The sequence below is a fragment of the Bombina bombina genome, chromosome 4, assembly GCF_027579735.1.
Source record: "Bombina bombina isolate aBomBom1 chromosome 4, aBomBom1.pri, whole genome shotgun sequence".
Classification (NCBI taxonomy): Eukaryota; Metazoa; Chordata; class Amphibia; order Anura; family Bombinatoridae; genus Bombina; species Bombina bombina.
Window position 1 is genome coordinate 255,350,126 of NC_069502.1, and position 17,138 is coordinate 255,367,263.

The 17,138-nt window shown below is 37.3% G+C and overlaps 1 protein-coding gene across 1 annotated transcript in view; it reads right to left on the minus strand.

The window, feature by feature from the left end:
* The window catches only part of SNED1 (sushi, nidogen and EGF like domains 1), a 482,978-nt gene that overhangs the window by 13,977 nt on the left and 451,863 nt on the right, over nucleotides 1-17,138 (minus strand). Inside the window, exons 37-39 of the mRNA XM_053709904.1 lie at nucleotides 14,497-14,584; nucleotides 6,583-6,659; nucleotides 3,632-3,665 (exon numbers count right to left, since the gene is read on the minus strand). Of these exons, the coding sequence (XP_053565879.1) occupies nucleotides 3,643-3,665; nucleotides 6,583-6,659; nucleotides 14,497-14,584 (188 nt within the window). The 3' untranslated portion in view covers nucleotides 3,632-3,642. The remainder of the gene's footprint in view (nucleotides 1-3,631; nucleotides 3,666-6,582; nucleotides 6,660-14,496; nucleotides 14,585-17,138) is intronic.

A 17,138-nucleotide genomic window follows, 5' to 3' on the forward strand; every position in this document is an offset into this window, starting at 1 on the left:
AGGCTTAGAATTTAGCCGTTCTGAGGCGGCGGGCAGTGACAGCAAGGAGAGGGAGGATATTTTAGTTTGGCAATTGAGCACTTGCTAGAGAATAAAGATAACCAGCTAAGAAAGCTAGATGACTTGAGGCAGGAACACCGCTCGTTAGCAGCGCACCTGTATACCCAGGTAAAGGATTTTGAGCCACAAAAAGTGAGTTCGGGTAGCGATGTTTGGCATATACCAGGGGGATGACAGTCCCCTGGGCCGGGTTCCAGCTTGATCTTTGTTAATTGCCCTGAGAGAGGCAGCCTCAAGACTTGAGGCAGGGCGCGAAAGTTTCACCGCCAGCAGCTGTTGGGCTGGAGCAGTGAGCTCAGGTTAGCTTGCCTTGCTCCTCCTCCACCGGAACCCCCGCTGTTCAGGTTTTTTTGTATACTTTTAATTTGTGCATGTCAGTACATGGCTTGAGGTTGTCTATCTGAACCTACCTATTCCTCTTACCCAGGTCAAGGAACTACTAATGCTGAACATATATGTTATTTAGCATGCAAGGCACTATGAAACTGCTTAGTTATGTTATGCATGTCCTTACTCTCAATGCCACCCTCTAACTTCGTAGAAGCAATCTGATTCAAGCTGAAGATTTATGTAAAAATGATTGTAATATTTTTAGTATTAGGCTAGTGAGGTGGATCTTACTATTGTTTTCTATAGCCCAGATACAGATGACAACTGCTTAGCACCTTAATATCCTCTAGAAACTCTGTTATTAACATAGACTGGGACACTGTACATCATGATGCTCGTGCTGTGATTCGTGGCGTCTCTGTGGAGGGGACTACTTATTTTGTGTCTTTGTGATTGTATTTGTTTGTTTGTTTGGTTTGTATGTCTGTATTTTATGTTAGATTAGGTTTAGGTTGGTTGTGTTAGTTTGCATAAAAATAAAACCCCAACATTATGGTATAAGTAATTACATATGCTAGAATCTTCTCTAACCCATATAAGTCATTTGCAGACCTCAACACAAATATGAGCATTGCATGTTACTATATCTGACAGTATTGCATTGTTGAACATTGTTATTTCATAATGCCTTATCAATTTTATATTATCTTACCGCACCCTGTGTGGTGTGTCATTGATCTGTAGCTTACCATTGTACCAATTGTTGGTTATAAATAAAAATAAAAAAATAAAATGACAAGATATTTAACCTAATTACACCTAATCTAATAGCCCTATAAAAAAAAACTAATAAAAAAAAAAACCCTAGCCTAAACTAAACTACCAATAGCCCTTAATAGGGCTTTTTGCGGGGCATTGCCCAAAAGAAATCAGCTCTTTTACCTGAAAAAAAATACAAACAACCCCCCCAACAGTAAAACCCACCACCCACGCAACCAACCCCTAAATAAAACCCTAACTAAAAAAACCTAAGCTCCCCATTGCCCTGAAAAGGGCATTTGGATGGGCATTGCCCTTAAAACGGCATTTAGCTCTATTGCGGCCCAAAGCCCTAACCTAAAAATAAAACACACCCAATAAACCCTTAAAAAAACCTAACACTAACCCCTGAAGATCAACTTACAGTTTTGAAGATCCGACATCCATCCTCAACGAAGCCGGGAGAAGTCCTCATCGAAGCGCCAAGAAGTCCTCAACGAAGCCGGGAGAAGTCTTCATCCAAGCCAGGAGAAGTGGTCCTCCAGATGGGCAGAAGTCTTCATACAGACGGCATCTTCTATCTTCATCCATCCGGCGCGGAGCGGGTCCATCTTCAAGACATCCGACACGGAGCATCCTATTCTTCCGACGACTACCCGACGAATGAAGGTTCCTTTAAGTGACGTCATCCAAGAAGGCGTCCCTTAGATTCCGATTGGCTGATAGAACTGAACTTCAATCCTATTGACTGATCCAATCAGCCAGTAGGATTGAGCTTGCATTCTATTGGCTGATCCAATCAAATTATAATTTAAAATCTTCATTATAAATTTAGTTTATATTTCTTGCTCCAAACGTCAGTAGTTCTCAAGATATGGATATCACTACAAAATGTAAAAGCATTATGGTGAATCATTCAACTGAACCAACAGTAAGCTGAAGTAGTAAGTAGTAGTAGTTTAATTACTGGAGCTGTGTCTGCTGCAACATTGACTATTCAGCAACCATAACACCAACTTAAATTTCTGTAGCTTGGGAGGAAAGATTGATCTTTCATGTAAAACTTACAAAAAATACTGGAATCATCCAAAGTGGTTGTTTAAACAATATTTTCCGTGTCCTTCTTAACCTAAGATGATATTTTTTATTAATTACTTCCTAATTGCACAGCAGTTGAAGAATATATGATGTTGGAAAAACCATATATTAGTTTTTCATCAAATCAATTTCTTCATACCTGTAACCTACACTGCTCTGTTTCTGACTTTATATTTTGCAATTTGGTGTTTTGCATTCTAATTCATATTTGCAGAAACATAAACTACTGTTATTTTCTCCAAATGTCTTTGGGCGCAGGTGGACAGTGATGACTTCCTTAATGACTGCTTGATTTTTAAATTCTACTTGGAATTTTAATTTAAGACATTGATGTTTTGTTGTCTTGGAATGTGTTTATTAATATCCCATGCACAGATTCCTGAAAATGACAGTTATTGCTCTCACTTCTAGTTTGAGGATAAAAATCACTTCTGGATTCTATCTTTCCTGTAAATATTACTCTTGACAGGTTGCTTTAGAGCTTGCTGGGCTTTGCTTATATCTGAATCCAAAAGGGGTCTGTAAAGGAAAGGGGATGTTGCTTAATAAGAGGAGGAAAGTGAATCCTCTGTGACAGGCTGACTTGTTCCATTTCTTCATCTGACTTCATGGATAGTTGATGTCAGTTTTCCTAACATATTCATCCAGGTGCTACCTAGGAATGAACTTTAAAAGAGTAGTCAGATATACAATATCCTGAATAGTTTTTCATTAAGACGTTACCTGGCATGAAGTCAGTTTATTTTTGTGTTTCTGAATTGTGGGACCGCACTCTTTTTTTTAACATATTTCTATGGTAAGGAGGTAATAAAAAACACTTTTTAAAAAAATTGCCAGAAACCACAAAATAGAACTAATGCTAATAAGTGTGTCATTGTTGTGACTATCTGTTAGCAGCTGAATGGACACAGGAGCAATACGTTGCTTTAAATATGGGGCTCATATTTGTATATGTATGGGGTAGCTCCAATCTTGCCCCTTAAAATACAATGCTGTTTAATATGCTTAATGTTCTGTAAGTCAATCAATGTTGTTATGGTGATCAGCTGATGGCCACGAGGGGTCTTCTTTACCTATTATGATGTATGATCTATGAGCTGAGATATGGGCTTTTAAATCCCTCACCCCTTACTGCAGAATCACTAACAAAGACATTTCTTCATCTGCAGTGTAGGGGACCCTACAGGAGGGCAACAACAGAAGAACATGTGGACATCCTCAACACTCTTGGCTCAGTTTGGAGGACAACGTGTCACCCCCCCCCCCTATCGTCTCACTTATTCTACTGGTTAAACATTTATAGCTTTTGGAATTTAAAGGATAAAGTGGCGTTCATATTATATTGAAACATTTAACAGTATATATTTGCATTTAACACACTTACAGTATTTTTGATCATGGCTTGGAAATTCTTGTTTCTGAAAAGAAAGATAAAACATTTAAGACAATTAATACTAATACCTAGACAGTACATTAGCTTGAGTTCCCAATCAGCAATCTGACTTATTTTGCGATTCAAAGGGAACATAAAGTTTTCTAATACAGGCACAACATGTGATGTTTGTAAATATAGTTCATAACTGAAACACAACACATTTACAAGCAGCTCTGTTAATATATGATAGTCTATATGAGATGGAAACGTGTCCAGGTGTAGCACATATCTGGATTTAGAAGTACATAGAAGTAAATTCAACTTTAATTTTCTAGATGAACCACAACATTTTGGGGGGGAAACACCTCCAATAAAATGTACTGCTTTTTCTTTGTCAATTGGGTAGGCTCAGAGGCGTGCACGTGTTTGTTTTTTTGCTTCTAAATAAATCTGAAATCTACTGCTGTGCATTGCTACTTATATAAGTTTGTTGGAATGCTCAACTAGAAGACGATTTTCCCAATGGTCATAACTTTGGATTGGACTATCAAATTGGGCAGAAATTTGCGATGTTGGTTCAGAATTACAATCACCATTGACATAAATTAAATACAGGTGTGGTGTTCTTAAACTAATCACAAGGATTGTTGTACAAAGATCATAGATTAAAAAAGATTTTTTAATTGATTTAAGAAATGAATTAATCGTTTTATTTGCATCAAATCAGATCTCATAGAAATGGGTTATGTATAGGTCAAGGACCAGAGCCGACTGTCAAAAGTGACATTAACATTATAGAAAACATCATTTATTTTGTGTCCTAATGATAATTTTAAAAATAGGGAATTAACATAAATAACATTTAAGAAAGATAAAACCTAAGAAGGGGCCAAATATCTTTATTTATGTATCATTTAAGCACAAATAAATATCTAGGGTATATCATTTGCATACTTTGGTTTTATAATGGATGAGGTATTTTGCTATGTGACATCATTATATGAAAAAACGCTATCAAGATTATTTCAAATGGGTTAAGCTCAGGGTTAGTGTGTCTGTCTTATTTGCAGAAGCTGCCAGTTTAATTCCTGGTACAATAACTCTTTCAAGTCACATATCGCAGCTCATACTATACTATTCTATGAACCTGTCTGCCCTGCTTTGCGGTGAGTGAGCAGCAAACATTGCCTACATTTAACAATGCCGCCCCTGCTTGTGAGTGGCCAATCGCATGTGAACGGGGGCTGTCAATCATCCAGATTGGATACACTGAGGCCCGAAGCTGCTTAGGCCCTAATATTCAAAACCTCTCCACTCAGGTGAGATATTCCAAAATGATCCTCCAGCACTGCGAGATCCCTAGTGTAATATTCAAAAGGCAGATTTTGCTTTACTTCTCCAAGGGGAGTTGCCTGCATTTCTGTATGTGAATGAGAGACAAGCCCTGTGCAATATAGCACTGCATGATATGACAGTTCTGCTGCATTTACACCTTGTGATTTCTATTTTATATCAATTTACACACAATATATATATATATATGTGTGTGTGTGTATCTTTTATAAATTAGATTGCACTTTGCATGTGTTTTTTTACTTAAATTAAAACTGAAAAACTGTCTACTTCAGTTTCCCAGAGAGCGTCATTACTTTCTATGGGCCAGGTAATCTAAGATTCTCTAGTTTGGAGAGAGAATATAGTGCTGACTTCACAGGGGCAGAACTTACTGAATTTTTTAAGAACAGGGGAGGAACTTGGAAATCCCAGAGAGATGAGAGATGCCTTCCATAGAAATTATTGAAGCTCTCTGGGAAACAAAATTTCACATGGGAGAGAGAAGGTAACTGGAGAACCCCTGGGGCTGATATAAAGGCTCCATTTCCATCAATTCCACATTAAACTGAAATGTTTTCACTATAATTTAACTTTCTTTTGGCTATATTTTAGTATAATTTACTAAATCAGTAAAACCAGCTTGTTTAAAATGCTTATAAAATGTCATAAGACTTGTGAGAAAGCTTCAGACATACCCTGGGAACTCCAATATTCAGCCCAGGGAACTGCAATCTCTCCCTCCCACTTTCTGAAACTGTCAGTTTAAAATAGAGAAAATACAAAGTGCAATGTAATTTTATACAAGGTATGATCCTTAGTTATTAAATTAACAGAGAAACTTTCAAAGCATAATCAGAATGTGTAAGATCATTGCTAGATCAAAATTTAAATGTATTAAATTACAAATGAGAAAGTGCAAAGCTTAAATGCAATAATACTGAAAGGACCTAATCTGAAATGTATAGTAATATAAAATACAATGCACATATCATGCAGTGCTATATTGCACTGGACTTGTCTTTGCTCTACATACATAAAGTAAAGAGCTCTCGCAGTGCAGGAGAGTTCCACCTATTTTCTTCTGAATATTCAGTGAGTTCATCCTTTGTGAAGTCTGACCTACAATTTCTCTCCAAGCTGGACAATCTTTGAATATTAGGGCCATAGAGAGAACAACGGAAAACTGACATTTTAATACCTTTCTGTCCACATCGCTTTTCTATAACCATTACTTTAGTATTCAAACTTTCAATATAGGTGGGGATTTAACAGGCAAAACCAGATATTTCAAAAGACACAATAAAGGTATAGGCGCTACCTGTGAACAGTTTAATACACTCCAGGTAAAATAGATCATTGGAAACAAATTAATGGGGAAAAAAATCACAGTAAACTGTCTCTTTAACGTAAGTTTTTCTGTCTAAAAACTCACATTCTGACAGGGGCAAGAGTCCTCACACTGTACACAAAGATCTACAGTCATATGATATTCCAAATATTAGACCATTATCTACTATGTAAAATTTTGAGGCATATACTGCAGATGATCTATTTACACTAATGGTCTCTTTTTTTGCTCAATAGTCAATAATATTAACAAATTTCACACCCTAAATTGTACTCACTTGGTCGGCTTCTGGCAGTACCTTCACAGATTTCCCTGGTGCACACGTCATGCTGGACTTTGTATACCCTTCTATAGCTGTACAAATGGAAAGTTTATCACAATACAATACAAGTTGAAAACATCAGACAATCTTACAAGTATTGTAGTTGAAGCATCTTATTGTATTTTATATTTGTTATGCACATTCTAAAAGTAAACACAAATTATGTCACGTTATTTGCTGATATGCATATGTGGATCAACAGGGACATAGGTGGATAAGGTTTCAGTGTCTTGTAATCTTATTAGGGCAGATCTTATGACAATGACCGCACAAAATGAGACGTACTTAAAATGTGAATAAGCAGAGGAAGTTAGTCAATTAATAGTTGTCTGGATCTGTTGCAGCCATCCACAACAACAAAGTTGTCAAACCTCAGCCAATAAATGGGGAACAATCAAGAGTCTAAGAGGCATAACATTAAAAATTAAGATTAAAAACAACTCCAGTGGTCCATAGTTGCTAACAGTCCCTGGATTTTGATGTATATTCCTGGATTTTTTTGTCCATGAAAATGTCCCCTCCTGGAGATTTCGAGGGCTGCAGCCGAGCTGGGGCATGTGTGACACAAGTTAATGGGGAGGAGCTACCGGAGAGGCCGTGCGTGCAGCAAGTACTCTGCTTGATCACTCATGCAGGTCTAGGCAGGGACTTCTTGCCGCACCTTCTCTGAGTGATCAATGTTTAAATTGCCACAAATCAGAAGAAAAAACACAAACAGCTCCTCCACAATTGGTGAGGAGCTGTGCTGATTTGTTGTAAAATTAGGGGGATTATTCAGCTACTACTGTAGATAATTTATTGTTTGCAACTTTATTTAGTCTGACAGTTTTCTTCACATTTTAGCACATCTTCATGTGACATCACTTCCTATGACATCTCTTACTGTGATGTCCCTGAATATGAACAAATTATGAAATTCAAAGTTGACAGGATTTTGCTTTCTTTGGTTGGGAGATGTCTGTATTTGCAATTCTGTCTAGGAAGCTTAAGGTGAAGGTTAATTTCGATGAATTATTGCCCGGTTTTTAATAATCCTATTAAAAACAAGGGCACTTTAATTCATTAAAATTAACATTTCACTTGTTTTCTTCAAAAACGTACCTTTTAATCCTGACAGCCGCTGCAGCCCTTCGTCCGTCCATCGCAAGCCCTCTTCGCGGGTCATCAGGCCATGATTCCCCCAGGGGGAAGCCGTGATTGGAGGAAGCCGGATTCGTCATTTCTGACGTATGAAGAGGCTTCCGACGGCCAGGGGAATCGCTGGAGCAGCTGTCAGGATTAAAAGGTACGTTTTTGAAGAAAACAAGTGAAATATCAATTTTGATTAATTAAAGTGCCCTTGTTTTTAATAGGATTATTAAAAACCGGATACTAATTCATCAAAATTGACCTTAACTTTATCTCTAATTAAAATGGTATACATAAATATTTTTGTATTGCTGTATTATTAACCCTCTACTGGCAGTTGAACAGCAGGTTGTCAATAGTCCAATAACCTGCTTGCTTGCTCTGCTGCAAAGTGTCCCTGGAAGTATTTTTGAAATGTGGGCAACTATGATTGCTATATCAGAGCAAATATGAGTTCCAATGATGTTCACACTTGCAGATTCCAAGACTTTAAGCTCATCAGTCGGAACAAGAATGAGTCAGTGTTTCAGAATGTGTTGGTGAAAATGTATTGCCCGATAGAAGAGTATCCAGGTATAGAGCCATCAACCCATGGATACGTTTTTATCAGTTCACAGATAAAAACACAATTAAAAAGCTTCATTCATATAACAGCTCTTCACATGTCAGACTGACAACACTTTCTTTGGAAGCTTTAAAAATTCTAAATGTAAATTACAGATGAGGAAACTCATCCCACCAATCAGCATCAACCTATAAAGTCCCCCAAAAATATGTTAACTTTTTGGATGATGGAGAGCAGTTTACGTAAAAATAATCTGCTTTATTAGTTCAATTTCTACAGTGGTACAATGCTTGGGGCGCGATCCGATATCGATCGCAGTTTGCGGCGCAAGCGAGGGAACCGGCGTCGCCCGCAGTTTCAGCTCGCAACACGAGCTATCCCATATAGGTCGCCGTCAGATGCTAACGTGCCGTAAGTCTCACAAACCAGCGATGTCCAGAAATCTGCGTAAGTACAAATTTCTGGCGTCGCCAGTGACTTGCGCCACGTTAGAAACTGCCGGCGCCTATAAAACCTGACTAAAGTTTAAAACACCCGCACTGTCTAACACGCCTCCCTAACATAGCCCGCACTGTCTAACACGCCTCCCTAACATAGCCCGCACTGTCTAACACGCCTCCCTAACATAGCCCGCACTGTCTAACACGCCTCCCTAACATAGCCCGCACTGTCTAACCCTCTATCCGCTATCCCCCCTCACTAGCCTAACAATAAAAATGCTATTAACCCCTAAACCGCCGCTCCTTTACCCCGCCGCAACCTAATAAAGTTATTAACCCCTAAACCGCCGCTCCCGTACCCCGCCGCCAGCTATATTATATCTATAACCCCCTAAAGTGAGCCCCTAACACCGCCGCCATCTATATTAAAATTATTAACCCCTAATGTAAGCCCCTTACACCGCCGCCATCTCTATTAAAATGATTAACCCCTTATTTAATCTACCTACCCCGCCGCCAGCTATATTATCTATATTAACCCTAAGTATATTATAGTTAATATAGGTATTACATTATATATATTAACTATATTAACCCTAATTATATTAGGGTTAATATAGTTAATATAGTTACTATAGTATTTATATTAACTATATTAACTCTATCTAACCCTAACTAAATTTATATTAAATTAATCTAATTCATTTATAAACTAAAATATTCCTATTTAAATCTAAATACTTACCTATAAAATAAACCCTAAGATAGCTACAATATAATTAATAATTACATTGTAGCTATGTTAGGGTTAATATTTATTTTACAGGTAAATTGTTAATTATTTTAACTAGGTATAATAGATATTAAATAGTTATTAACTATTTAATATCTACCTAGTTAAAATAATTACCCAATTACCTGTAAAATAAATCCTAACCTAAGTTACAAATACACCTACACTATCAATAAATTTAATAAACTACAAACATCTATCTAAAAATACAATTAAATTAACTAAACTAAATTACAAAAAAAAAACAAACACTAAATTACAAAAAATAAAAAAAAGATTACAAGATATTTAAGCTAATACACCTATTCTAAGCCCCCTAATAAAATAATAAACCCCCCAAAATAAAAAAAATTCCCTGCCCTATTCTAAATTCAACAAATTTCAAAGCTCTTTACCTTACCAGCCCTTAAAAGGGCCTTTTGTGGGGGCATGCCCCAAAGAATTCAGCTCTTTTGCATACAACAAATACAATACCCCCCCCCCCATTACAACCCACCACCCACATACCCCTATTCTAAACCCACCCAAACCCCCCTTAAAAAAGCCTAACACTACCCCCCTGAAGATCTCCCTACCTTGTCTTCACCCACACCGGGCCGAACTCCTGATCCGATCCGGGCGATGTCTTCCTCCAAGCGGCAAAGAAGAATTCTTCCTCCGGCGACGTCTTCCTCCAAGCGGCAGCAAAGTCTTCATTCTTCCGGCGGCATCTTCAATCTTCTTTCTTCGCTCCGCCGCCGCGGAGCATCCATCCCGGCCGACTGCTGAACTTGGAATGAGGTACCTTTAAATGACGTCATCCAAGATGGCGTCCGCCGAATTCCGATTGGCTGATAGGATTCTATCAGCCAATCGGAATTAAGTTAAAAAAATCTGATTGGCTGATTGAATCAGCCAATCAGATTCAAGTTCAATCCGATTGGCTGATCCAATCAGCCAATCAGATTGAGCTCGCATTCTATTGGCTGTTCCGATCAGCCAATAGAATGCGAGCTCAATCTGATTGGCTGATTGGATCAGCCAATCGGATTGAACTTGAATCTGATTGGCTGATTCAATCAGCCAATCAGATTTTTTTAACTTAATTCCGATTGGCTGATAGAATCCTATCAGCCAATCGGAATTCGGCGGACGCCATCTTGGATGACGTCATTTAAAGGTACCTCATTCCAAGTTCAGCAGTCGGCCGGGATGGATGCTCCGCGGCGGCGGAGCGAAGAAAGAAGATTGAAGATGCCGCCGGAAGAATGAAGACTTTGCTGCCGCTTGGAGGAAGACGTCGCCGGAGGAAGAATTCTTCTTTGCCGCTTGGAGGAAGACATCGCCCGGATCGGATCAGGAGTTCGGCCCGGTGTGGTGAAGACAAGGTAGGGAGATCTTCAGGGGGGTAGTGTTAGGCTTTTTTAAGGGGGGTTTGGGTGGGTTTAGAATAGGGGTATGTGGGTGGTGAGTTGTAATGGGGGGGGGGGGTATTGTATTTGTTGTATGCAAAAGAGCTGAATTCTTTGGGGCATGCCCCCACAAAAGGCCCTTTTAAGGGCTGGTAAGGTAAAGAGCTTTGAAATTTGTTGAATTTAGAATAGGGCAGGGAATTTTTTTTATTTTGGGGGTTTATTATTTTATTAGGGGGCTTAGAATAGGTGTAATTAGCTTAAATATCTTGTAATCTTTTTTTTATTTTTTGTAATTTAGTGTTTGTTTTTTTTTGTAATTTAGTTTAGTTAATTTAATTGTATTTTTAGATAGATGTTTGTAGTTTATTAAATTTATTGATAGTGTAGGTGTATTTGTAACTTAAGTTAGGATTTATTTTACAGGTAATTGGGTAATTATTTTCACTAGGTAGATATTAAATAGTTAATAACTATTTAATATCTATTATACCTAGTTAAAATAATTAACAATTTACCTGTAAAATAAATATTAACCCTAACATAGCTACAATGTAATTATTAATTATATTGTAGCTATCTTAGGGTTTATTTTATAGGTAAGTATTTAGATTTAAATAGGAATATTTTAGTTTATAAATGAATTAGATTAATTTAATATAAATTTAGTTAGGGTTAGATAGAGTTAATATAGTTAATATAAATACTATAGTAACTATATTAACTATATTAACCCTAATATAATTAGGGTTAATATAGTTAATATATATAATGTAATACCTATATTAACTATAATATACTTAGGGTTAATATAGATAATATAGCTGGCGGCGGGGTAGGTAGATTAAATTAGGGGTTAATCATTTTAATAGAGATGGCGGCGGTGTAAGGGGCTTACATTAGGGGTTAATAATTTTTATATAGGTGGCGGCGGTGTAAGGGGTCAGATTAGGGGATAGATAAGGTAGATGGCGGCGGTTTTAGAGGCTCACAGTAGGGGGTTAGTTTATGTAGATGGCGGCGGGGTCCGGGAGCGGCGGTTTAGGGGGTAATAACTTTATTAGGGATTTCGGGGGGGGGGGATCGCGGTTGACAGGGAGATAGACATTGCGCATGCGTTAGATGTTAGGTTTATTTTAGCAGATCGCGGTTGACAGGGAGATAGACATTGCGCATGCGTTAGGTGTTAGGTTTATTTTCTAGTTAGTTTAGGGAGTTACGGGGCTCCAATAGTCAGCGTAAGGCTTCTTACGGCTGCTTTTTGTGGCGAGGTGAAAATGGAGTAAGTTTTCTCCATTTTCGCCACGTAAGTCCTTACGCTGCATATTGGATACCAAACTGCGCGGGTTTGGTATACCTGCCTATGGCCCAAAAAACTGCGGGCGACGGCAGAAATATACGGGCGTAACTTCTAGGTTACGCCCTATATGTGATACCAAATCCGCGCAAATATTGGCGTCGCCGGCTTTTGCGGGCGACGATTTATATCGGATCGACCCCTTGTTGTTTTGTTAAATACAGTATATGACAAGTTATAAAACTCCAATAAAAACTAATAGCTGTAAAAATAAAAATTTCAACTAATTACTCTTGGAAATATTTTAAAGAAACTGTGCATGTTTTTACTTAGTGAACAATCTCATGGATTTTCCTGTTGTAGTATTAGTATTTTTATAGCTTTTAGTTTTTATTAGTTTTATGCCATACATTTGTCATATAATGTATTCTGAAATCTACAACCTTTACTGGTTTAACAACATTATTTTGCTAGTTTGCAGACTGAAAAATCATTTATCAGATATCCTGTGATCTTTAGTTGTTGATTCAGATTAGTAAGAGGAGGGGTTTTTTTTTCTCTTTTTAAAGTTTTTATTTCCATTTTGTCTTATAAAGCTCCAGAAATAAAATAAGTTGTCCAGAGGAAAATGTTGTCACAATGACCCCTGTTGGGCTATGAATCTTTTTAATTTCTGTTTTGATGGAAACTCCCTTGTGAGTATTTCTAGTAATATGTTTGATGATACAAATTCTTTTGCTTATGGGCTACTTGTTTTCCTGCTGTACTATACAATTTGAGTTGTCTTCCTCTTTGTTATGCCTCTTTTTTGCATTTTTTTGGGAAATACAAAGGGATATGAAACCCAAACTTTTCCTTTTGTGATTCAGACATAGCACACAATTTTAAAAAAGTTTCCAATTTACTTCAATTATCAAATTTGCTTTGTTCATATGATATTCTGTTTTGAAAAGATACCTAGGTTGGCATCTAAAGCACTAAATGGCAAGAGATAGTGCTACCATCTAGTGATCTTGGAAATCGATAACATTCTTACAAAACTGCTGCCATATTGTGCTCCAGAAATGGGCCGGCTTTTAAGCATACGTCCCTGCTTTTCAACAAAAGATATTAAGAGAATGAAGAAATATTGATAATAGAAGTAAAGTAGAAAGTAGTTTAAAATTGCATTCTCTATCTGAATGAAGAAAGAAAGAAAATGGGTTTCACATCCCTTTATTGTCTTTTATGATAACTTGTATTCTTTATTTGTCACTAGAAGCTAGTCTTGGCTTGCATTACTAAACAGTAGTACACATATATACTGGGATACGATTTAAACTCCTGCAGCTTCAGTATGTTTTACATCTTCTTTAACCATTTAGCTACCAGCAAGTGTTTCAGAGTACTACATAGCTAGAAAGAAGTAACCTTATAGAGAAATAGTTACCAAACAAAATGTGATTTTTCTTAAAAAAAGACATCAAATTAGCATTTGAGTACATAGATGGCGAAACACTTAAAGGGACATAATACTCATATGCTAAATCACTTGAAACTGATGCAGTATAACAGTAAAAAGCTGACAGGAAAATATCACCTGAGCATCTCTATGTAAAAAAGGAAGATATTTTACCTCACAATCTCCTCAGCTCACCAGAGTAAGTTCTGTGTAAAAAGTTATACTCAGCTGCTCCCAGCTGCAGGTAAAAAAATTAAAAAAATGAAGAAATGAACTGCAGCCAATCAGCATCAGCAGTGCTGAGGTCATGAACTCTTACTGTGATCTCATGAGATTTGACTTAGCTCTCATGAGATTTCATAGTAAGCTTCCTTTACCTGATTGGTGAAATAATATGAGAGTGCACAAAGCTTATCCTTTCAGTTGTCCCAGGACAAACATACTAATATGCTGCTTAGAAATCCTTTACAATGGGAGGTGGCTACTGAGGAACTTTTGATGTAAAATATCTTTCTTTTTTACATAGAGATGTTCAGGTGATATTTTCTAATCAGCTTTTTACAGCTATGCTGCATCACTTTCAAGTGTTTAAACATTTGGGTATTATGGCCCTTTAACAAATTTAACTAAAGTTGTACATAGAGTTTATGGAGAGTCTGTGATCAAGGACCAGTGGGGACACAATCTTATAGTGAATAAAGAATATAGATAACATGCAAGATTTCTAATTTAAGTGACTGTGGATTGACTGGTATTATACAGACTAGGGTTACACTTTTGCTTCAACATGGTTTATGGAAGTTACGTTGCTTACAGATGGTGACAGATTCCTCCCTCCCACACAGGGTATGACAACGTCTCTGAGAACAGTCTGGTACAGGAAAAGCTTTCTTTCCTGCAAGCTGAAAAGCAAATAATGTTACTGCTAGTTCTGAGCCCTATGCAGTGCCCCTGCTGACACACATCTGTAAAACGACTCAGATTTGTCACAATAGCACAAGACCACACCCCAAAAATATGTACAGTGTCCCTCTGCCAAATGACTCATTAGGTCTCTGGTGACACATCCCAACTGATCCCTTGGTAATAATAATACTAATATTCTGGAACAAAATGCCTTTGCTGCTGTAACTTGTTCCAGAAAACTGCAACAGAGTCAAGAATCTAAAATGAACACTACACAATGTAATTAAATGTTGCTGTTTTACAGTTCTGCTTCACAGATTTACCTTTCTCTCACTTTGTGCTAACACTAGGAGTAAGTCATTTTTAAGTACTAGTTTCATGCTATTATTGGAAACGTACATCATCAAAAGTCTGGTTCCTCCCTTTCTACAATGACACTGGTTCATATTCTCTCATTATCTGGAAAAGTGTTGGAGTTTTTCCTGCATATCCATATACTGCTATAATGTACTGACTATATGAAGATTTACACTATGAGCAAGAGGCAGTGTGATAAAGTCAGTTGCCAAGTGTGTAAGGTACTGATATTGCCCATTCTGCTAAGAACAGAGTACATTACAACTAGTAGAAGATGAGATGGGCACAATTTTGAGGTAGAAAAAAAACAACATTCTTTTTGAGATATATAAATAATGGTTGTAAAGCCTACATATTAAGAAACAAATGAGTCTGTAGGATTTGGCTGGTGAAGCTGATGCATATGGTGTGTATAAATAATTATTTCAGCACATTATATATTATATTATCCTATAAATATATATGATATGGATATGTGGTTTAGAAAACAAACATCTATTCATTTATTTGCATTTTGCCTTTAGGTCATTAATGCCCTTATTCCTGGGTCCTTCCTTACAGCTAGATTACGAGTTTTGAGCGCTATATGGAAATTAACGAACGCCACAAAAACTGCGGTATTTCACCTCCCTATAGCGCTGCTATTACAGGTTTTGAAAAACCCGGCTTGTGTGGGCGATATGGTGGCATTGAGCTCCATACCTCACCCAAATAAAAGCGCTGCTTTGACGTGCTCGTGCACGATTTCCCCATAGACATCAATGGGGAGAGTAGGCTAAAAAAAAGCCTAACACCTGCGATCGCAGAAACAAAAGCTCCGTAACGCAGCCCCATTGATGTCTATGGGGAAAGAAAAAAGTTATGTTTAAACCTAACACCCTAACATAAAAACCATGCCTAAACACCCCTAATCTGCCGCCCCCGACATCACCGCAACCTACATAATGTTATTAACCCCTAATCTGCCGCCCCTAACATCGCTGCCACCTAGATGACAGTTATTAACCCCTAATCTGCTGGCCCTAACATCGCCGCCACCTACCTACACTTATTAGCCCCTAATCTGCCACCCCCAGTGTTGACGACACTATACTAAAGTTATTAACCCCTTAACCTCTGGCCTCCCACATCACTAACACTACATAAATATATTAACCCCTAAACCTAACCATAATGTAACCCTAACCCTAAGCATAAGTCTAACCCTAACGTAACCCTAACACCCCCTAACTTAAATATAAATAAAATAAATCTAAATAAATCTTACAATTATTACCTAGATAACCTATTTAAAACTAAATACAAACCTAACTGTAAAATAAAACCTAAGCTAGCTACAAAATAACTAATAGTTACATTGTAGCTAGCTTAGGTTTTTATTTTTATTTCACAGTTAATTTTGTATCTATTTTAACTATGTAAACTAGTTAGTAAATAGTTATTAACTATTTACTTACTACCTAGTTAAAATAAATACAAAGTTACCTGTAAAATAAAACCTAACCTGCCTTACACTAAAAACTAACATTACAATAAAATAAAAAATAAAAAATTAATCAAATACAATTATCTAAATTACAAAAAAAATAAACACTAAATTACACAAAATAAAAAACGAAAATTATTCAAAATAAAAACAAATTACTCCTAATCTAATAGCCCTATCAAAATAAAAAATGCCCCCCAAAATAAAAAAAAACCCTAGCCTACACTAAACTGCCAATAGCCCTTTGCAAGGCATTGCCCCAAAGAATTCAGCTCTCTTACCTGTAAAAAAAAAATACAAAAAAACCCCCAACAGTAAAACCCACCACCCACACAACCAAACCCCCAAAATAAAATTCTATCTAAATAAACCTAAGCTAACCATTGCCCTGAAAAGGACATTTGGATGGGCATTGCCCTTAAAAGGGCATTTAGCTCTTTTAAGCTGTCCAAACCCTAAGCTAAAAATAAAACCCACCCAATAAAGCTTTAAAAAAAACCTAACACTAACCCCCGACGATCCACTTACAGTTTTCGAGGACCGGACATTCATCCTCATCCAGACGGCAGAAGTCTTCATCCAAGCGGGCAGAAGTCCTCATCGAAGCCGTTAGATGTCTTCATCCAAGCTGGCAGAAGTCCTCATCGAAGCCGGCAGAAGTCTTCATCCAAGCGGGCAGAAGTCTTCATCCAGACGGCATCTTCTAT